Source organism: Elephantulus edwardii, unplaced genomic scaffold (genome assembly GCF_000299155.1).
Source record: "Elephantulus edwardii isolate Elephantulus edwardi_28Jun2011 unplaced genomic scaffold, EleEdw1.0 scaffold00216, whole genome shotgun sequence".
In the NCBI taxonomy this organism is placed as follows: Eukaryota; Metazoa; Chordata; class Mammalia; order Macroscelidea; family Macroscelididae; genus Elephantulus; species Elephantulus edwardii.
Window position 1 is genome coordinate 2,104,746 of NW_006399966.1, and position 22,068 is coordinate 2,126,813.

General features: G+C 53.1%; 2 protein-coding genes across 5 annotated transcripts in view; both read right to left on the minus strand.

The window, feature by feature from the left end:
* Positions 1-6,210: 6,210 nt before the first annotated feature.
* SPPL2C (signal peptide peptidase like 2C) lies at positions 6,211-8,265 on the minus strand. Its single transcript, XM_006897810.1, has one exon. It carries the CDS (start codon positions 8,263-8,265, stop codon positions 6,211-6,213), a length of 2,055 nt encoding a protein of 684 aa, XP_006897872.1.
* A 10,087-nt stretch (positions 8,266-18,352) lies between these two features.
* Positions 18,353-22,068, minus strand: part of CRHR1 (corticotropin releasing hormone receptor 1) — a 58,887-nt gene continuing 55,171 nt past the window's right edge. For 2 of the 4 annotated variants that reach the window (XM_006897813.1, XM_006897811.1), the window contains 6 exons: positions 21,992-22,052; positions 19,756-19,828; positions 19,452-19,537; positions 19,166-19,301; positions 18,953-18,994; positions 18,353-18,500 (listed from right to left, as the gene is read on the minus strand). In XM_006897813.1, coding sequence (XP_006897875.1) covers positions 18,360-18,500; positions 18,953-18,994; positions 19,166-19,301; positions 19,452-19,537; positions 19,756-19,828; positions 21,992-22,052 — 539 coding nt within the window. In that variant the 3' untranslated portion in view covers positions 18,353-18,359. The remainder of the gene's footprint in view (positions 18,501-18,952; positions 18,995-19,165; positions 19,302-19,451; positions 19,538-19,755; positions 19,829-21,991; positions 22,053-22,068) is intronic. The other 2 variants (XM_006897814.1, XM_006897812.1) reach the window with 2 other exon arrangements.

The following is a 22,068-nucleotide window of genomic DNA, read 5'->3' on the forward strand; positions in this document are numbered from 1 at the left end:
AGTTTTGCTGCTAACCTACAGACCGAACCTCTCTGGTTCAAATCTATCGGCAGCTCCTTGAATGAAAGGTGGGCAGTCTCTTCCTATGCTGTTTACCTTGTGGAAGGCCGGCTATGTGTCAAAACCAGATCAATGGCAATGAGTTATGAGCTGCTGACTGAAAAGTTGGTGATTTGAACCTACCAGTTGCCCTAAGGGAGAAAGATGTGGCAGTCTGCTTCCCTGGGAAGATTACAGCCTTGGAAACCTTGCAGACTGAGACTGCTCTGCCCTTTACGATCCCCATAAGCCAGACTCCTCTTGATGTCAACGGGCGCTAACTGAAAAGTGGGTAGGACTCACTCAGTGGCACCACTGAAGAAAGTCTTGTGCTTCCAGAAAGATTCCTGCCCATAAAACCCTATGGTTTGGAAGCATGAGTGGCCTCTACTTCCTAAACAACATGTCTCTGGAAACTCTATGAACTTTGGAAAATGTTGATAGCTATAGAAAGGCTTCAGGCCTTTTGTTCACAGGGTCGCTATGCGTCATGTTTGACTAGATGGCAATCAATGACAACACCCCCCTGTGGAGTGTGGGTCTATTCCGAAACACAGGGAGTTGCCATGACTCAAATCAACAGCAACAAAGGGGGTGCACAGGTGCATGTGCACTTTAAGGAATGCGCTGGACATCTGAGACCACTTATTTAGGGGGCCTGACTCTGGGATGAGATAAGAATAAAAAACCGAGTCACCTTCAGGCTTTGAGGATATTGTGTGGGGTGATTTTATTTCAGAAAGCATCAGTATTTTTCCAGACTCACCTCCTCACAACCCAGCTTCTGAAGTACTACTTCTGGGCCCAGTAGAAGCCCCACAACCCTAAAGATTGGTAGTTTTTAGCTTTGTTTTGTTTCTTAGGCTATTTTGAATATCACATCTGATTATTTGATTTCTGTGAGCCCTAGCAGCTATGGAATGTGTAAATGCAGGGATTCTAATCAAAAGGTAGATGGTTTGAATCCACAAGCTTCTTCACGGGAGCAAGATGAAGCTCTCTGCTTCCAGTTAAGGGAATATCATGGAATAGATCAGCTGTATTCTATAGACTACTGATTTGTTGACGTTTATGAATTTGCTTGCTCTTATTTTACTGACCTGCAGGTGGCAGCATAGGAACGCTCAAGAGCCGCATCGTGGAACCTGCACAAAACCTGCATTTCATTCCAACTGCAGAGGGACCCACCACCTGCTCTGCTGTGGCCCTGTGCCTGCTGGCCACCAGGCATCCGCCCCACAAGCCACAGCCAACTGGGCGTGGGCAGGGAGGCCCGAGAAAAGGATGAGCCCGCCTCTGCGAGTTCCACCCAGAAAAACTAGAAGCTAATTCTGTTTGGGGGCCATTTCTAGTTGTCATTGAGGGAGCTCTGATGGCCTAGTGCTAAGAGCTGCACTGCTGACCCAAAGTCAGGGGGTTCAAATCTACCAGCTGCTGCGCCAAATATGGGCAATCTTAAACTAAAGTGGGATTTACTGTCTCTGAAACCTGCTGAAGAATCTAGTTCTGAGTTGGTTCCAACTCAGTGGTACACAAAAACAACAACAACAATAACAACAACAACAGAGTGCTGCCTGATCCCACCTCATTCTCACAATGACTGCTCTGCTCAAATCCACCTCTTTGAATATCTCCCCCTTTTTCAGTGACCCTCCACTTCACCAAGTCTGATTTTCTCCAGGCACCCACAGCCCCTGACAGCATGCCCAAAGTGTATGAGATGAAATCTTGCTATTCTCGTCTCCAAAGGGACATTCGAGTTCTACTTTTACCAAGACAGATTTATTTATTCTTTTGGCAATTTGCATCATAGCCAATATCCTTCACCAACACCGTAACTCAGTCACCAGTTCTGCTTTTGTTTTCCTTATTCATTGTCCAACTTTCACAGGCGTATGTGAGGCAACTGAAAACACCATCGTTTGGGAGTGTCAGGCACACTTTAGTCCTCAGAGTGGACCCTTGCTCTTGAGCATTTGAAGAAGTCCTTTGCAACAGATTTGACATCTTGACTGCTGCTTCCCTGGGTGCTGACTGCAGATTGAAGTAAAATGAATTGCTTGAGAACGTCAGTCTTGTCTCTGTTTAATCATGATGTTTATTGGCCCAGTTGTGTGAACTGATAAGTCCCAGAACAGCTGCAGAGCTATGTATATACCCAGTACCTTGTTCAAATTCAACCAAAACCCCACGGATGTTGAGTCAAGTTGATTTACACTCATGGCAATTCTCCAATGCATTTCCGAGGCTGTGACTCTTAACAGGAAGAGAGAACTGCTTCATCTGTCTTTGGTGGAGCAACTGGTGGGTTTGAACAGCTGACCTTCCGATTAGCAGCCTAATATTTAGGCAGTAAGCTACCAGGGCCGCTGATAGGTAGTTAATGCTCAGTGAAAGTTAGCTGTACACACACCTCACCTCATTTGATCCTTACAACAAACCCCTGAGGTAAGTAAGTCGTCTTAGCAGCCACATTAATGGATGAGAAATTAAGACCCAAAGGGTGGCTTCAGCTGTCCAGGTGGCATTGTACGTGGATAACATCACTGAGCTTTAACTCAGGCCTTAGTGGCCCTGAGTCCAGCCCCGTCTTCACCCTTAAATTGGGAGGTGCTTGATGCTCCATCAGAGACTCTTACTTAGTGATCAGCACACACGTCCACATGCACATCTCAGGACCCTCACGAGGACTCCGTCCCCGGCTGCCCAAACAACACAGGCCGAATTGTAAAACACAGTGGGGCTGGAGATTTAAGACAGCCCACCGGAGACTTCTCAGAACCGCCCTCCCTTTGAAGAGTAGGCCCCTGGATGAGTAGGGACAGGGATGCGTCCCCTGGGCCTCCCCCCTCAGACCCTCCTTCAAGTTGCCAAGCTCTCTTGGGGGAGGCCCGCTCTATCACAGGCCTCTGCCCCAGCATCCGCATTCCTAAGAGAGAGGGCATTCCTTGTCCTGACCTCAGGTCTGGGGCTGGGGGGCCCAGAGGTCTGGCTCTGTCAGCCCCTGTCCCTGAGACATGGCTGCAGGTAGAGCCGCCCTGGTAGCTCAGTGACGCAGGCCAGCAGCGGGGAGGCCTCCCAGGTTGGGGTGGAGCCAGAGCCTGTGGCGGCCCCTCTGTCCAGCCAGATGGCCTCTGGCTCTGGTGGGAGGGCTGCCAGCGTGCTGCAGGTTGGCACTCAGCCTCCGTCCAGTCTATGCTCTTAGACATTGTTCACTGAGGGAGTTGGGCTGCTTCTTCACTGAAGAGGGGGCTTTGCGGTGCCCAATCCCTGCACCCACCCTTCCTGGTTCCCTTCTTCCCTACATCAGGCATAATCAGATCCCTCAAAGTTGACATGGATCAAGACCCTGAAAGAAAGCAGTGGGGTGGCCTGGGCAGTGACCTTCCCTCCCGGGGTCCTCTTTTCTTCTGAAGTTCAACCCCTGGATTAACCTCGCATCCATTCATTCATTGACCCACAAATATAAACCAAGCACCCCCAACAGTCTGGCTCCCAGCCCTGCAACGGTACTGAGGAGCAAATAGACAAACCTTTGCCCTCATGAGCTCACCTGTACTCAGGGGGACAAGAAACACAGCAGCGGGGTGTATGGAGATGTGGTTAAGGCAGAGGGCACCTTGGAGAGGGCCAGGAGGGGAGGGGCCTCTGAGCAGAGTCTGGAAGGCAAGGAGCCAATTCGGGGAGTGGAGGACACAAGCTGGGTGGAAAGTTCTAGTAGGAGGAACTGGCATGTGGGAAGACCCTGTAGTGGAGTCAGTGTGCGTGCTTGTGGGGGTGAGAGTGCTGGGCATGTGGGCCAGGGACAGGAGGCGGTTAGGGCCGGAGCACAAAGGTACTGAAATATAAAAATAATTTTCACATAGTTCTTCCTTTGTTTTAGTAGTCACTGAGTTGATGTGTCACCAGAAGTACTCTGTAGGGTTGCCGAGGCCATGACATAGTGAAAGGCCTGTCTCCTGAGGTGCATCAAGGTGTCTTTGAACCTCTGACCTGTTGGCTTGTGGTCTAGTACTTATCTGTGCCCCACAGGGACTCCAGCTCTTCCTTGCATAGACTAAATTCAAGCAAATCTCTGTAGAACGCCATGGCAGGTCCCGGATGATTCCGTTTTTTACATAGGAGGTAAATTTATGCAGATGAAATAGCTGCTCAGAGCACACTTCCTGTAGGCCAGCCAGTGGTGGAGTCAGCATCCTGCAGGACAGCTGGGCCCCAAAGCCCTGACCATGGCGGATTCTAGGGTTTTACTTCCTCCCATCCCGTGGGGCCAGAGAACTCTGTCCTGGAGGAAATGCAGCCAGAATCCTCCTTAGAAGTGAGACTGGTGCGATTTTGAGTGCCTAAACCATCCCTCCTTTGAGTTATCGGGAATGACCTGTCCCTGGAGCAGGACAACATGCTTGATGGAAGGTCAACAAGACGGGTTGGCACAGTGGCTGTAAGAGTGGGGGCCTAAGCGCTGTGGCACAGGACGGGGCTTTTTGTTCTGTCATTTTTATTGTTTTTACTCTGTCATCCACAGGGTCGCTGTGAGCTGGGGTTCACTTGATGGCACCTAACAATAACAACAACGACAACAGCAGCAACCATACAGCCTTGTTCACGAAGAGTTCGCTTGCTGTGTTTTAAAAAGCCAGGACCCTTGGTGGCCTAGTGGCAGGAAGCTGCACTACGATCCCAGAGGCATGCAGTTCGAATCCACCAGATGCTCTGCTGAAGAAGAAGGGACAAACTCCTCCGGTACCAGTCAGATCCAATTTGACGGTACATATACACAAAAATAAAAAAAAAATTAAAAAAAAAGCCAGGACCCACTGCATGGTGGAGACACAACGGTGGGGCCCCCCAAGAGGTCATGCGTCCATGGCCTTACAGTTCCCATTTTGTAGATGACACTGCTGTTGTTGTTAGGTGTCTTAGAGTCGAGTATGACCCACAGCGACCGTACAAACAACAGATTTGAACCCTGCCCTGTCCTGTGCCATCCTCACACTTCCTCACAGGAGAGCCCATGGCGGCAGTCGCCGTGTCACTGGAGGAGAGAGCAGATGACACTACAGAGAAATAAAGAGATCAGAGACCTGTCTATGAATTAGTGAGGCAGGTGGGAGAAGTGGAGTGGGGTATCCTAAATTCTTCCCTGGCATTACGTACACAAAAAGGCACAATAGATCAAGAAGACGTAACCTTGGTCAACATTTTCGTACCTAATGATAGAATTGCAAAATACCCAAATTCTTCCCTCAAGCCCTGACTTTTCCACCCCTTTAGGAGAAAATTCCTGGGTCATTTCTGATCCGTGCTCTACCCTTGACCTCGGTGTAGCCAGACAGCAGCCTTGCACAGGGGTGGTGTGCACACCAGGCGTGGTGGACTCACTGTCTGTAGTTGAAACATGCGAGGCTAGGTGCTGAGGTCTCAGAAGCCTCGAGCGTGAAGGTTTAGAAGAGAAGATGTGAGCTGAGGGTTGACAGCTGCTGAGGAATTTTCTAGTAAACCGGGGAGGGGCCATGTCAGGCATTTGAGTCTAGGATAGGAAGGACACTGTACTCAGAGGGAAGGGAGACCATGTGGTGTGTCGTGTCGAGGAACAGCAGTGGCTCTGTTGGACCTGTGCATGCGCCCTGCGGTGGGGGTGGGGTGGCCGGGATGGGGTGGAGGTGGTCCCCCAGGCTGAGGGGCTGAGACGCTGGCTTGGGGGAGGGGGAACAGGCCAGGATGGAAGCGTCCCAGTGGGTCCTGGGACAAACCCTCATGCAGGCCACATGCCCTCTCTGAGCCCCAGTATGTCCCTCTGCACGATTTGTGGGCTGTTTGTCAGTTCTGATCCCTGAGGTTTTCAGGGCTGTGACCTTGGAATGAGATGACCATACCTGTCTCTCGATGCACCGCTGGGTGCAAACTGCCACCCTTTCTGCTCGTGGTGGAGCCCTTGACCACGCGTACCACCCAATGACTGCAATTTGGAGAGGACACAGCTACTTTCTAAGGACCATCCAGGCCCCATGTGGACTCTGGTCTCTTGCTTCCATCCAGCCCAAACAAAGGCAGTTTCTCCTCTGGGTAGATATGAAATCTCTTTAATGCCCCACTTTCTTATTGCCATGCGTGGCTGTGCTCTGTGGCAGCCTGCAGCCTTCATGGAGGCCCAGGCCCCGGCAGCTGGACTTACAAGGGCACCTGAGAGGACATGCTCCTTCTCACTGGGCAGCCCTTCCTCTTGTGGAGCCTGGACCAGGGCAAGCTGGCCTTGTGGGCCTGGATGTGCACTGGGCCCAGCTCTGAGGGCGGCGGCGGCAGCAGTGGCACCAGCGGGATCACCATGGCCACGGGCGTCTGCGGCATCAGCTCCTCTGAGGCCTTGGCAGGCAGCTCATCGTGGTCCAGGATGGCATCGCTCCAGCCCTCAGAACCGTCACTGGGGCCATCCGCGGCCATGGCGTCGTCACATATGGAGACCACCTCGGCCATGTCCTCCCCGTGGCTGCTGTCTAAGGCCCCTGTCCTTTCGTCTTTGGTCTCGTCAAACTTTTTGGCCATGGGGACATTGGCCATAGTCTCCTGCTTCTGCTCAGGGCTAGCGGAGGGGATTTGGTGGGACCCTGCTATGGGCTGCCCAGGGCCCTTGGCCCTGCCCTGGCCAGTCCAGAAGAGGGTGAGCTCGTGGCGGTGGGCGGCCACGGCCAGGCTGGTGACCAGCGTGCAGGACACCAGGTAGAGCAGGGCGGGCTGGCCGGTCTGCGTGAGGACCACGGCTGTGAAGGTGGCCAGGAGGCCCATGGCGTAGGCCAGGGTGCAGGCTATGAAGTAGACATGGTGCGAGTGGATTTGGACGTCAAAGCGGTGGCAGTAGACCACGAGGAAGCCAGGGACCACAATGTCGCCTAAGCCCAGGATGGAGAAGGGCTGTTTGCACAGAGTCAAGGCCGACAACCGCATCCGGGGCACTTTGAGGACTGTGGGCAGCTTCTCGTGGCTCAAGGAGCCGGCTGGGCCCAGGGCCACCTCCACCATTATGCTCTCACCGGTCCTGGTGAGGAAGGGGGTGACGAAGACGTAGAAGACGTCGAAGACCAGCAAGGTCAGCAGGAAGGAGGCGCAGTTCTTGAGCGAGGGCAGTCGCACACGCTGCAGGACCAACAGGCAGTAGGCCATGCCCAGCGTGTCCTGCAGCAGCCAAGCCCAGCTGTCCTCATTGCGGTAGGCGACCCAGAGGGCGGTCACCGTGGTGCACAGGCCAGCCAGCAAGAGCAGAGGCAGCTGCAGACAGGCCTGGTGGCTGGGCAAGGACCAGGCATGCAGCTGCAGGGGCAGGTGGCTTGCCAGTGGGGCCAGGCAGCTGTAGAGGCCAGTGGTTGCCCCCAGGCCAAAGATGCCGATCAGGATGTAGACAAAGCAGTCATAGAAGAAGTAGAGCAGCAGCATGACGGAGCAGGACAGGGTGACCACTGTGCCTGTCATGGCCGGCGTGAAGTCCACCCCCGTGTCCTCATCCTCCCCATCGGGCCTCCCCTGGGCCTCTCCTGCCACCAGTGGCTGCTGACCTCCAGGTCCTCCTCCTCCCTGGGCCTGGTGCTGCTGGAGACGGTCAGCTTCAGCTAGGCCAGCCCAATAGCCCCCCGCGGCCACGGTGCCCACAGCCAGGATGAAGATGACCAGCATGTTGTAGTCGAGGAGGGTCTCTGGGGGCGCGTACAAGGCCACGCGGACCACGGAGCTCCCGTGAGTGTGGCTGAGGATGTCCAGCATGTCTGCGTGGCGGAGCACGACCACAGGGATGGACAGGGGTGGCAGGGCCTGGCGGGGGTCCTGGGGGTCAGGCGTGGTTTCTGCACACTGCCAGCAGCTGGCCTGGCTCACGACCAGCAGCCCATGGGCGCCTTGGACCTGAGCCAGCCGGCCCTCGGCGTAAAGGCTGCAGTTGCCCCTCATGGCCATGGCGGTGGCATGGCGGAGCGGCTGCTGGCTGGGGGAGCTGGGCCGGGCCTGGTGGGCACTGTCCTCACCTGGGCACCACGGTGCCATGGTGCTGTCATGCAGGGGCAGCAGTGGGGCGTGGTGCAGGTCCTGTGGCAGGCTGATGTAGTCGGAGCTGAACAGGACACAGTAGTCCTTTTTCCAGTTCTCTGACACCACGTGGACCACAGCGTACTTCCCCTGGGCTGAGGTGCTGGTGAGGAGGAGGAGGAAGCCCACGAGGAGGAGGAAGCCCAGGCACGCCATCCTCTTTGGCCACTTTCTGTGTGTTCCCAACAGCTATGGCTACTCGCCCCCAGGGTCCCTCTCCCAGCGGGTGGGCGTGGCTCCTTGTCACAGAACGTCTTGGCTTCCTGTCCTGGAAACCAGAGCCACACCTACGAGCCACACCTACCCAGTCATAAAGCTGTGTTCTCCCACTGTCCTTGAGCTAGGAGACTGTCCTCTACTCTGTCTACCTTTTGTGTCCCTGTTCTCTTTGTGGGACAAGGGAATGTGGAAGGAGTTGGGAGTATAGAACTGGGGATCCCAGACTCTGGCTTTGCTGCTTGTCCCAAAGGGAACCTGGGCAAATGCTTTTCTTCCCAGAGCTTATGTCTTTATCTGCAAAGAAATGAGGTCATTGGCCCACGAGAGGCTCTAAGGCCCCTTGAAGTCGCGTCCTCAGTGCTGCTGAGTCCTTTTACTGAGCACTTATGTAAAAATGGTGTGAGCGTGGGGGCAGCAGTGTCTGACCTCCACGAACTTCCCAGCGGGGAAGAGTCCCTATCAATAGCATCAACAGCACAGGGCCCTTCCTTCCTGTGAGGTCACACATCCAACTCACACTCTACCCTTTCTTCAATCACTTCTAATACTGTTCAACATTCCCCCAGTATTCACTGTTTCTTAGATTGTTTATTGCGATGGCCACACAGAACCCATGGATAATACTCACAATTATGGGTTTATTGGAGAATTAACAGATTACAACCATAAATAAGGAAGACCAAAGAAGAATCGGTGCCTTTGAATTAGGGCATTGTTGTTATTGTTATTGTTGTTGTTGTTATTGATTGCCTTTGAGTCGAGCACAACTCATAGTGACCCTATGAACAAAAGTCCTGAAGCCCTTTTACAGCTATCGACATTTCTCAAAGTTCATAAAGTTTCGGAGGCATGTTATTTAGGAAGTGGATGCCACTCCTGCTTCCAAACCTGTTATAGAATATTATTGTTGTTATGCGCCATTGAGATGCCTGCAACCCATACTGACCCTATGTATTGCAGCTCTGAACCCTTCCCTGTCCTGAGCCAGTCTCACTAATTCCAACACACCAACCTCCATCGTCCCAGTTACTATATCAATCAATCTCTCTCATCCGGGGTCTCCTTATGCGCTGTCCTTCTACCCTTCCAAGTATCATGTCCTTCTCGAAGGACCAATTTCTCCTGGCCGTGTGCCCAAAGTTAAGTGAGGCAGAGCTTCAAAATCCTAGCCTCCAAGGAGGGACTTGGTTTCAGCCTCTCCAAGACAGACCTATTTGTTTTCTTGGCAATTCATGGTATGGTCAAGACTCTTCTCTAGCACCACTACTCGAAGGCATCTATTCTTCTGTCACCCTTAGTCATTGTCCAACTCTCTGAAGGAACAAATCTGTCTTGGAGGAAGAAGGGCAACCAGAGTGCTCCTTAGAGGCAAAGATGCTGAAATGTCAACTCAGGTTGTTGAGGTCTGAGGCTGGTGTTAGAGTTCTTCATGGTTTGTGCACATCTCAGGTCCCAATTACAGGCTGCACTCCCTGGTCTTTCTCTCTTGATGGCAGTGAGGTTCCCACTGTCCACCTCTGGGCCAGCTCAGTTTAAGGCTGGCAAGGTGGCAAAACGGACCATTCCCCACATTAGCGTTTACACATTTTATATGCATGGTTCCACCCAAAGGTGCCATTTGATGTATTTAAAGTATTTGCAAGTGATCCAATCCCCTTGTTGGGCCAAATGCCTGTACTCAACCATGTGATCTGAATAGCAAGGACAGTGGCTTAGAAGAACCACATTGAGTAAGTCACTGCAGCATGACTTACTACAGACATGTCAAGTGCTCTCCTAGCCCTTGGGACTCACCTGCAAGGAATACTACTCCATCCACTGAGTCTGTGGCCAGAATCCATTTCCCAGCCTCCCTTGCAATTAGGCATGGTCATGTGACCCAGTTCTTGCCAATGGAAATGGAACAAACACGGTGGAAGCCCTGCAGGGGCTGAGGCTGAGACACTTTGAATTCCTGGTCTGTTCTGTGTCTTACGAGTTGAAACATGGACTGGCCTGTGACTGGGTATTGACCGTGCGAGGAGGACAATGTCCTAAGGGGTGGGAGATGCTAAGTGAAAGGAAATTGGATCCTGGGAACCTGGTCTGTATGCAGCAGCAGCAGCGTGGCACACTTGGGCTGTTAATAAGAGCTTTGGCAGCTCCCTGTGGGCTGCTCTGTTACAGTGGTCGAGCTAGGCTGTTCCTAATACACCCGCTTTATGGATAAGGAAGCCTGAGGCCCAGGGGAGCCCAGATGGACACAGCTGGGAAGGTGGAGGCTCTTGTGTTTGTGGTATTGCTGGACCTCAGCACCTCCCAAGCTTTTGAGTTGGACTCTGGGCCACATTCCTTTCCACATCTTTCCCCTGAAATTGGACAGACTTCTAGCTGGAGGGAGTTCATATAGTAAAGGATTTGAGGTCAGGACCCCAGGTGTTAGTCCTGGGGGCTTCTACCTCCACTCTGTGGCCGTCTTCTCACAGGTCACTGAAGACCTGCTCCCCTGGCTTCTCCTACCTACCTGCAGCCAAGGGAGAGGTGAGGAACCAGGTTGTTAAAACAGTTGGGTGCAGTGGGAGCACCGTGGGACCCCAGCACCAGAAGGAAGGGTTTTGGGGCCTGGAGTTGGCAATTTGGGCTCCATGCTACCCACATGCCAACCAACTAGAACTCCTGCTCTGTACTGTCCGCTCTCCTGCTCCCACCTGGAGCTCACACCCACCTGTGCTCCCACGCCGCCAGCCTCTTCCGCTTCCTCCCTGACAGGCACTGAGCACCCAATATGAGCCACCCTCCCCCCTCAGCATCTTGACTCTTTCCTCTACTGTTTGAGACAGGGCTTCTCTGCCTGATGCCATGGTCCGAGGTCTCTAAGGACTGAGGCAGGGACAGCTGCAGAATCTCAGGCCCAGGTTCATATGCAGCCTGCATCTTCCCGTCCAGCCCTTGCAATATTCCTTCTCCTCAGGCCTGGCCTGAGCAGTGAAGCTTATATAGACCCAAAGGATCTTTGTCTTTATGGACTGATAGATGCAAGGTGCTTGTGCCTGAAGGGTCTTTATGTACAGACAGTGTTGCTGATAAATCTTTACAAGGGACTTCAGAAACAGACATGTTTGAGGAGGGTGAAGTGACCAGAAAATTGGCCTTGCCCACCATCCTGAGACCACCTTGTAATGCTCCTTTGACCTGTCATAAAACCCCATTTTATGCGTAATAAATCCATCCCTACCAAAGTCTTGCTTCTAGGTATCCTGCTGTTAATGTCCCTGATCGTCTTCCAGCCAGTTGTGAATTTCATAACCTCTAGTTCCTGATCCAACAATATAAGAAGATAATCTGTTTTGGGGCCCAGTGGAGTGACTATGTTCATGCTGTGAGCATATATGGACTATCCTTTAATAAACTCTCTTTGCTTTTGTTTTTAAAATAAATTTTTTTTAAATTTTATTAGTTTTAATGAACATTTACAGAGATTTTGGGTTTTCATTCATTCAATGTTGCACCGCTTTCTCCACCCTCCTCCCCAGTCCATTCCTCCCCCCCCCAAGTCTGTTTTAATTGTCCAATTGCCACAGTGCCCGCCAAAGCCAGTTCTGATCAATCTCCCTTGTCAGTGTGTCCCTTGCCATTCCCTATCTCTCCTCCCTGAGAGAGACTTCACCCTGATTCATAAGGAAAAGGTGATGGCACATTCTCTTAGCTACTTCCTGCTGAAAAAGGACGCTGTGGGTTTCAGGGTGAAGGTCTTCTCTCACTACTCTAAAGGGCCCCTTTGGCAGTAGGAAACACATAGACTATTATGGAGATCGACCCTGGAATTTAGATGCACTGCCATCAACCGTGCCCAGCTGTACATGCTCATATCCTTGAAGATGTATCATGGAAGTGCTGCAGCCTTCAAACTGCAAAGCAGCAAGATGTTCTTCCTTTATCTTGAGTTTCAGCTCATTTTTCCTTTGCATCTCAGCGATTTCCTCTGGGGTGGGTAGTACAGGTGATGATTCTGCTACAGGTGGTGATTTACCAGAATTGCTGAGTCAACCCGAGGGCAGGTCAGTAGTGATGCAGTTCCCGCCGGGCCACAGCTCCCACAGCTCCCGCCGGGCCCGCAGCTCCCACCGGGCCCTACCGGGCCGCTGCTCCCGCCGCAGCCGCCGTTACCACTAAGCATAGTAGAGTTCCTCCAGCAATCGGGTGATGAGACTATCCACGTTCAGCTCCCCGTCCGCCATCTTGTCGGCCTAAAATAATTTTTTAAAAGATACCCATCTCCTTGATCCATTTAATTTTCTTTCCAATGAGCATGTGTGTGGTCACTGCATCCCTGAGGCCTTTCCTTGAATTTTGGGCCAATACCGGGAGCTCTGGTGCCTTAGTGGTAAGGAATTGTGCCGTTAACCTAACGGTGCATGGTTTGAACCCACCTGCTGCTGCTCCGTGGAAGAGAGATGGGCAGCTCATGGGTGGCTTGTCACCCCTGAAAACCCATTGGAGAGTCAGCTAGGAGTTAATTCTGACTCAAAAGTACATAACAACAACAACTCGAGAGTTCCAAGCCATATCATTCTTTTGACATCTATCCCTGAAACCTCATCTCCAACCCTCAGTGTGGGATTCTTCAAAGCGGAGGCAGAGCTTAAAGACACTTGCTGGGTGCTCTACCAAGCGGATCCATCAAGATTGTGTCAAACTCCTTTTGTACCTTTATATCCACCTCACTCACGCCTGATTTCACAGCTGCTTTTCTCTCTGTGTGTGTATGTGTGACTCATGTCTATTATGCCTTTCAATTTGTTCAGTGCAATGTTCACCAGAAACAACTGTTTGTGCTCTTCTGTTTCCTCCATTAATATAACATTTAATTAGATTACAAACAGTAATTACCATGACAAGTTAGGTGTCAGAAACACACTGGGAACAAATGCCACTGACGGTGGGGAGTGAATGGCTCTGATGGTGGGGGAGAGGTGGGCAGGCCCGGAGGGCGCTGTCTCCTGTCCTTCTAGCAGGTTCTGGTGCACCCAGAGGATGGTTGTGTTATTCAAGGGGTGCATATGTTGCAATGCTCATACAGGGTGTCCCTCTCGGAATCCGAGCCTCTAGATGCCCCCAGATCCCCACAGCTGCCCAAGCCCCTCTCTGGCACAGCTCTTGGGACAACTCTCATGTAAGTACCTCTGGACCTGCCAGACAAGCGTGGTTCCAACTAAGACCCAACACCACGAACATCCCTAACAGAACTGGCACCAGCCCTCCCTCCCTGATCTACCTCGGAGAACCTGGGGTCACTGGACTCAAAGAATCCTTACAGGCTTATTGGCTCTGAGGTACTTCTTGGAGCTCAGCTTACCAAAGGCATTGGGGTGTCTTTTCAATCGTTGCCCCTCTTGTCCACTCTCACCCCAGCTCCAGCCCCACCAACCCTGGCATTGCTCCTCTCGGTGGTCACCTGGAAGCCCTAGCAGTGGCCAGCATGGTGTCTTTAGTGGGTGTGGGACCTTTGAGTTCCACGCTAGACTCAGCAGCCCCTCCCCAGATTTCACACAGGCTCCTGTCCTTGGGGCATCCCATAACCTGCAGCTTTTGTGCCTTCCCTGTTGAGAACTGAGGTCTCAGGATCTCTGCTCAGAGCAGGCAGGATCAATGCCCCTGCAGGATCAATGCCCCTGCCACCCATGTGGGGTTCTAGGCGGTGCCGGAGCATCTGTCTTTACCCACTCTGGGCAGTTGAAGGTGCAGACCTGCACAGCGGGTCTCAGGAAGGATAGGGCTGGTGTCCAGCTCACCTGGCCAGACATATACCCTCATTCTCAGGTTCAGGCTGCAGAGATAGGACAGACATGGAAAAGGACCCAGGGTGCCATGTCCCTCACCACTGTCCTAGCAAAGGAGGCAGGAGGGCTGGGTGCTCGCTGCCTTCTCGCCCAAGTGGACGTCTGGCTGGTGCTCACCACGCCTCCTTGGTGCACTGTGCCGGGGTGACTCCTGCTCCCCAGACCCTCCCATGTCCCTTGGTCCAGTGAGCCATGAGGTAGAGCAGAGGGTCTGTCAGGACCCCTTGGGAGGCACAGGTAGAAGCTGGAATTCTCTCTAGGTGACGATCTCATTGCTTTTTCCGCCATCTTGATCACTTTAACATGCGTTCTGGAGAAGCTCTCTCTTGACCCCTGAGCCTGACCTGGAGGGTCTTGTAGGGGGGAGGAGGCCAGGAAAAGAGCCATGTCTTTGATGGAGCAAGGACACACCTGGAACAGCCTGTGGATGGACTGGAGGCCGGGCTGGATGAAGGGAGAGGGCCACGCAGGTGTGAGCCCCACAGTACTCATGCTCCAACTCATTTGTTCAGCTCAACTCCAAACAATGGCTGTCAACACCATGGGTGGGGAGGGCCTTGGAGGGGGTGTTAGGGCTGAAGAGCAACCTTGTACATGGAACTCCTATTTCTCAGTGGCTAAACCTGGAGATGGAGTCAGGCTGACCTGGGGTGTTTCACCCTACCATGCCACCTGCTAGGTGACCTCAGACTGATCCCTCAACCTCTCTGGTCTTCATTTTCCCCATTAAATGGGCCTAACAGCCATGCTTCCCAGGTGGTATGAAGAACAGATGTGATTAAATGAACAAGTGAGGGGCTCAGTGGTGCCTGGTGCCCAGTGAGATCCAGACCAGTGTCAGCATTGTTGTTCCTAGGACACAGAAAGCGGCCTCTCAGGGAACCAGACAAGAGGACCCCAAGACCTGTGAGTGGGGGCCAGGAGGTCAGTGGCCCCTTGGGCTAGGGTGGAGGCTGGGCAGGGTGGCAGGAGGCCCAGGGAAGCTTCAGGTGGTCTAGGCCACTGTTGGACATCACACACCCTTTGACTGGTGGACAGGTGAGGGGAAGGCCTAGCTGAGAGCCAGGTGCAAGTGTGGGACCCTTGTTGCTTCTACCCAGCTAGATATCAGGGTCAGGCCCAAACCAGACAGGCTGGACCCTGAGGCCTCTGTGCTACCCTGTCCTTGTTACCGAGGGAGCTGGAGAGAGCCCTCGCTTGGAGCTGAAGTCCCAACTTCTTGCCCTAGTTGTTTGACCTCAGCCTTCTCAGGTGTAATATGGGCAAAGTTCTACCTGAGTGGGCAAGGTAAGCATATATTTATATTATCTATCTATATCTATCTATCTATCTATCTATCTATCTATCTATCTATCTATCTATCATCTATCTATCATCATCTATCTATCTATCTCTATTATCTATCATCTATCTATCTATATCTATCTATCATCTCTATATTTCCAAAAATGGAAATGTAAAATGATGTGTGACTTGGAAACAACATAGAAACACACACGGTGTTATGGATTGCCTGGTCGCTAAAACCTCCTTGACATCTCGTCTGCTCAGATCTGGGCCCTCCTTGGTCCCACTCCAGGAAGATCTGGCCAGCAGCAGCAGGGTCTGAGGTGGCAGCCTGAAGAGGACCCTGAGGACCCCAGGACTGGCGCCTTCTGTCCCATTGGGGGTGAGTGACCACCCAGAGCCCACCCTTCTCCCAGAGTCTCTGTGCCTGTCCTCAGGTGGGCAGTATTGAGGGAGGGTCCGGAGGAGAGAGGGTCAGGTGGGTGGAATTTTATTTTTTTTTAGGTGAGTGGAATTTTAGGGGACTGCAGCCCTGGGCCTGCCCCCAGTCCTCCCCAGTGCAGGGGTCTGTCTGCTGGTCCGTCTCCTTGCAGACCCCTGCCGCTCCCTCTCTGTCCACCTTCTCCCTACCACCAAAGCTCAGAACAGAAGGGTGCTCTCTGAAGGAAAATTTAGAAAACACTCTGACCCGGACAGGTTAAATACCCTCCTTGTGTCCCAAAGAGATCTGTCTTCTTAGAGCTGTGGAAAGAGAGGGTCCCAGAGCTCCCCCGGACCCCCCCATTCTGCCGACACACTCACCCTGCCCCAGCTTCTCTAAAGACCACACCCCTTGGGTTCGACCTCAGGTGGAAAGGCATTGCCTTCATCCCTGAGCTTCCAAACTGACCCCTGGCTCCACCCCTGGCCACTCACATCTCCCCCCTCACCAGGGCCTGGCGGTGCCCAGCTGAGTATCCAGCAGGTGCGCAGAGGTCATCTGTCAGTGAAGCAATAAGGAGGCATGCATGGCAAAGAGGGGGCCACTGCTCCAACTTGGACCCTTTAAGAGCTCAGGTCTGTGTCCCCTTCACAGAGGTGCCCCAGTACCTCCATCCTTGGGATGCCACCCCTCCCCCTCCCCCAACATGCATGTGCATGCACACATGCGCCCCCCACCCCCCAGCATCCAGGGAAAATCTTGCATCTTCACTTCTTCCATGGGTGAAAGGCAGAACACAGAACGCGGTCTCAACTGGAACTATTTGAGGTTCATCGGTCATTCCTGGTTCTCCCACTTGACCAGGACCTTTGACTGATCCTCTCCCCCAACAGCCTCCAGGTGGCTCTGAAAGCCACTGGCGGAGCTCTGTCCTCGGGTCGCTCAGGACATATCTTCCATCCAGGGCGGCAGTAGGTCTCCAAATGCACCCACCCTTTTACTGCTCCTCACCTTCCTGACCTCACTGCACCCTTCCCCCCGCCCTAAGCCCCTCTTGACCTGAGTTTGCATTCGAAGTCTGCTTTCAGGGCCCAGCCGAGGACCCACACGGATAGTTAAGACCTGTCCCTTCCTGGCTCCCCCGGCCCCAGTTCACTTCTACAAAGCTCTCCCTCTGGTCCCACCCAATTCTTAACTCAGCTTGTGTCTGTCTTTTTCATCACCAACCACTACCCTTCTCTGCTCCAATCCACCTCCTTATAAAATGAAATGGTCGTTCTAGATCCTTCTGTGTTTGTCCTTCTACTGTCCCCACCTTCAGGGCTCATCTAGTGTCCTGTCCTGGGTGGGGGTGAGTGGTTTCAGCCCAACAGCCACCCCCTGGAGTGTGACAAATGATCTGTACCTCCCCCAAACCCCCTTTTCACCCAGTCCTGGGCATAGTCAGACTTTTACAAACACTAGTTGAAAAGATAAATATTATTTACATCAGTCACCCCCTCACATTGGTACCCCCAAAGTTCCAGGTCCCTGCAGAAATCTCCACTCTGGCTGTCCTGGATACAGGGGGCCCGGGGACTGGACTGGTCCTCTCTGTGTCAGCCACCGGCTGGCTGGGTCACTACCACGAGCGCCGTGTGGCAGGCTCCAGGCACTTGGGCAGGGGGCCGAGGCCCCGCTCTGTCACCTGTCTTTCTAAGCAACAACCATGCCCTGTGGCCCTCCAGACATATATGCTTCCTGTACCCACAGAAGTGCCCCCAAAGCCACTGGATGTGCCCAAACACCATCTGTTTGTTTCAGAGGGGGACTGGCTTTGGTTGAGGATACAACTTGGCCACTCACCCACCCCCAGCTTCTCAGAAAGGGTAACACCTAGGAGGGGGTAGTGACAGGAGTGGGGTGAGGTATTGTCCAGTGGAGGAGTGTGGGTGTACTGGGATGGGGTAGTGTAGTGTGGGCCCAAGGGGGCCAGGCAGCCAGATAGGGCTGTTCTTTCAGACGAAGTCTCGGTGTCTTGGGAACGCTAATACCAGGTGATGTCACACAACTTCTAATGATGCCACCTGATACCTGGTGATATCACTGGGGCTTCTGACCACATGACCTTGGTTCCAGAGGCATTGCTGTGGTGGCTCGCACACTGTCACAGAAGTCCCCATGGTCTCCCTGAGGACAGTCCCTGGTGGCCAGGTCGTCCTATAATCTAGGAGAGGCCCGCATGGAGGAATCCGTGTGTGCCTTTGGGTTTCCAGCTGGTTCTCCAGGGAGGGCTGGGGTGAGGGAGGCCAGAGGCCCTGGGCCCATCCCTAGGCCGTGGGTTTTTCTCCATCCATCCACCCACTCTCACAAGCCCAGAACTCTCAGCTCAGCTGAGGTGCAGGAAGGCTGTCTCCAGCTCTCAGGGCCGGCTGCTCTTGGGGGGTGGAAGGCGGATAGGAACTGACACTCCCCCATTAACAGGGCAGCAGGTGAACACGTTGATCATCTGCCCCAGTCCCAGCTCAGAGGGCCGTGCTCTGCTTGATGCTGTGGAAGCTGACCCGCGTTGGGGAGGTGGGGATGGACATGGCGCGGGCCACCCGGGCACGGAGCGAGTGTTTGTCCTGCCACCGGTGCCACCTCTTCCGGATGGCCGAGCAGACCTGGGCAAAGGACAGAGTGACATCTGAGCTAGGGCTGCACCTTGGCCAACACACTCACAAACCGAGCGGCTGCACGTAGAGCTGCGTGCAGGGGCCACCCAGGAGGTGGCGCACTTCATGGACATCACTTATTTGCATATTTGCTGCTGATTCTCTGTGTTCTGAGATGGGCATCTTTTTCTAATCCATACTTAGTCAGTAAGGTTCTGACCCTCAACCTGTTCGGGACCCTTTCCCTGAGCTCAGCCCTTGCCAATTTGCAAGCCATTCCACAGATGAGATGGAGTGCCCTGCTTCTTGTCCCCATGCCAACTGCCCAAGAAAGCAAAGGAGTAGGTTGTTATCAGCAGATCAGGGAGGTGACAGGGACCCTCTAAACCCAACCCCTTAGGGACTTCGGAGCACACCGCCTCCTATCTCCCTGGCCAGCCCCAGGCCCTGGGGGCTCTTACCTCACTGTTGAGGAAACAGTAGAACACAGACACGAAGAAGCCCTGCGTGGAGGGAGAAGCTGTCAGGGGGTGGGGACAGGTCCCAACTTTGGTGCCCGCTGCTGTGCCCCAGGCTCCTGCTCCTGCGGGCTGTGACCTGGGAGAATTCCCATTGAAGGGGTACGGACCTGGCCCCTCGGGAGGAGAGGCAGCTGGGCAGGGGGCACTCAGTACCTGGAAGGACTCTAGGAAGGAGTTGAAGTAGATGAACACCACCCGGGAGACCTCGTCCTCCCCGGGGTTCACGAAGAACAGCATGTATGTAATGCCCAGGAGGGGGAGCAGCACCAGAGTGGCCTTCACCGCCTTCCTGGGGGTGAGGGAGGGAGCCCAGAGTCACACCCCGCCCCAGGGATCCAGGGTGCAGAGGGATTACCAGGCCTGGGGTGGGGGGACTCTGGGCCACAGGTCAGGTTCTCTGAGGTAACCTCAGGTGGGGACAGCGGAGGAAACCAGGTACCTGTACTGAATGGTCTCAGATGTGGTGGATGCCCGAAGTTTGGTCATGAGTATGCGGACAATATTGAAAAGGAAGATAAAATTGATCTGGAATTTGAACATAACGATAAGAACGGTATGATCATGTCTGGCTTCTCTCCTTTCTAAGGTTCCTCCTCTGCTTCTATTATCATTGCCCCTTCTCAGCTGGGACCCCTCACTGGGTAACCTCACTCCTACACTGAGGGATGCTTTGGGTCCACTGCAGAAGACAGCCTCTCTCCACTGTGCCCCCTTGATCCTGACCCCCCCACCCAGGTTCTTACCAGCAGGACCAAGATCATGGGGCCTTGGTAGATGTAATCAGTGTACACTCCAGGTTTTTTGCCAAACCAGCACCTAGAAGACCACGGGGTGAGGGGAGGTAGAATATCTAGGTACAGGGCTCCACAGCACGGGGTGGAGGTTGGGCCAAGCTGGGCTAGGCCTGGGAGCCAGATCTGGGCCTTCTAATTCTAGCCCTGGCAGAGACCAAACCACTTGATCCCACCACAGCACCTCAGTTATCCCATCTGCAAGTTGGGCAGCAATCCTCTCTCATGAGAGGTAAAGCTGTGATGAGGAGGGGAATTGTGGCGAAGACCAGAGGGGCCAATGAACAGTGTGAACTGTGTCCACCCTTAGGTGTGGATGCAATATACCACTGTATCCTCCAGTTACCCCTCTTTCAGTTCTTACTTCGTCCCAGCACTCCGCCTGATGCCCTAGGTGTCCAACAGTTATCAGTCTGATTCTGTTTAATTGCAGCCTCAAACAAGCTCAAGAAAATCAGTACATTTCCACAGGTGCCATCTGCAGAAGGCAGAGTCCTGCATCGGTAGCTTTGCATTTTCCTGAGTTCTCCACCAATAAGAAATAGGGAGATCTGAGAAGTGGGTGGGCCCAGCACAAACTGGAAGCTCATTAGGATTGATTGATCTTGAAAGGTCTGGGTCTTAGGACACGTCCTCAAACTAAAAATAGATTTCTCTGTAAAAACTCTTGAATATTTTCAAGTGAGCGGAAAACTCAGGTTTTCAAAGGAAAAAACCCAACAATCAAAAAACACTGCCTAGACCTAAAGCAGCCCATCTCTGGACCAGGTCCAAGCAGCTCTTGGGGTCCCTGGTGTCAATTTTCAGTCTCAAAGTTCTGAGGACACACCTCGATCCCTTCTGCTGAAGTGTCAGCACTTTACCACTAGGGGGGGTTTAGAGCTGTTCAGCCAGATTCTCTGCGGTCACCCAGTATCTTTCTCCCTGTTCACACTTCCCCCCACCAAACCTCGTTCTTCCACCCCTCCCCTGCACTCTCACACACATGTGGCCACCCGCAGACACATGATGCTACTGTTTGGGGACCCAGACTCTGTCCGGATGGACATCACCATCCAGTCTGTGCCAGTCATGTCTCACTGGCCCCCCTCCGAGCCCAAGCCCCCACTCTGCAGCTGTGCAAATGAACTGACGGCCAGCCAGGCCTGAGTCAGGAAGGAGTCACTGGATAAACACGGAATATAAGATTCCAGGCTCATTGCTGCACCCAGGTGGGCTGTGGAGACTCTGGGGAGGGGGGTGGCAGAGCAATGAATGTGTGTGGGAGGCTGCCTGAACCCCAGTCAAACAGTGGGCTCCTAGGATCACTTCTTGAGTGAAGAAGGTCCCAGTGACTTCCTTGGGACCCAAAAGGCTGTCTAAGCCCACCTCGCCTGCCTCCTTTGCTCAGGAGTTCTCAATCTCAGCTACGCGATTGACTCCCCCAAACAGCTTTTAAAAAGTCCTAGTCCACAGCACTTAATAACAGTGCCTGGGCCAAGGAGGCCTGTTGGTACCGTGGTTAAGCGCTCTTCTGCTAATTGAAAGATTGGCAGTTCAAACCCACAAGCTCCTCTGAGGGAGAAATACAAAGCTTTGTGCTTCCATAAAGATTCAGGTCTTGGAGGCCCAATGGGGCCCTTGCAGGGTTGTTGGCAGCTGGAAATGATGTGAGGACAGTGCATCTGGTTTGGTCTGATGCTCTGGTTTACAATTTTTATTAAATCCACGAACTCGTTTGCTAATGCATGTCTGAATATGCACTGAAGGTATTTATATAGAGTTTACTATGTGCCGTGCATTAAGCAGAGTGCTTAGTATATATGTGAATCCATATTACCCACATAGAAACTCTTTGAAGTAGATGCTATCGTTAGGTTACCCATTTTACAGATAAGGAAACCAAGGCAGGCCACAGAAACCAGCTCATGCTACACAGATAATTAATAAGGGAGCACAATTCAGAAGCAGGGCAATCTGATTGCAGAGGCAGCCATAACCCTTGTGTTGCCTGCCTCTTCTGAAAGCCCATCAAGGCAGAGAAAAGGGGTCCATGCCTGCCCACCCAGGACCCCTTAGACAGAGCACTGTTAGGGAGCTTCTGAGTCCAGTCCCTCATTAGAGACACAGAAACCGAGGCTTGAGAGGGACGCGGGCTTGGTCAAAGGCCTTTAGTGTCAGGCAGAGAGCAGCAAAGCAGGTGACTTACTTCTCATTGTCATAGTACAACTTCCCAATGGCCCAGGCCACGATGATGGGGAAAGGCACGCCTGTGGGAGAGACAGG

What these genes read in the sequence shown, in the direction of transcription:
- SPPL2C (XM_006897810.1), bottom strand. Translation starts at nt 8,265, where the DNA reads ATGGCGTGCCTGGGCTTCCTCCTCCTCGTGGGCTTCCTCCTCCTCCTC.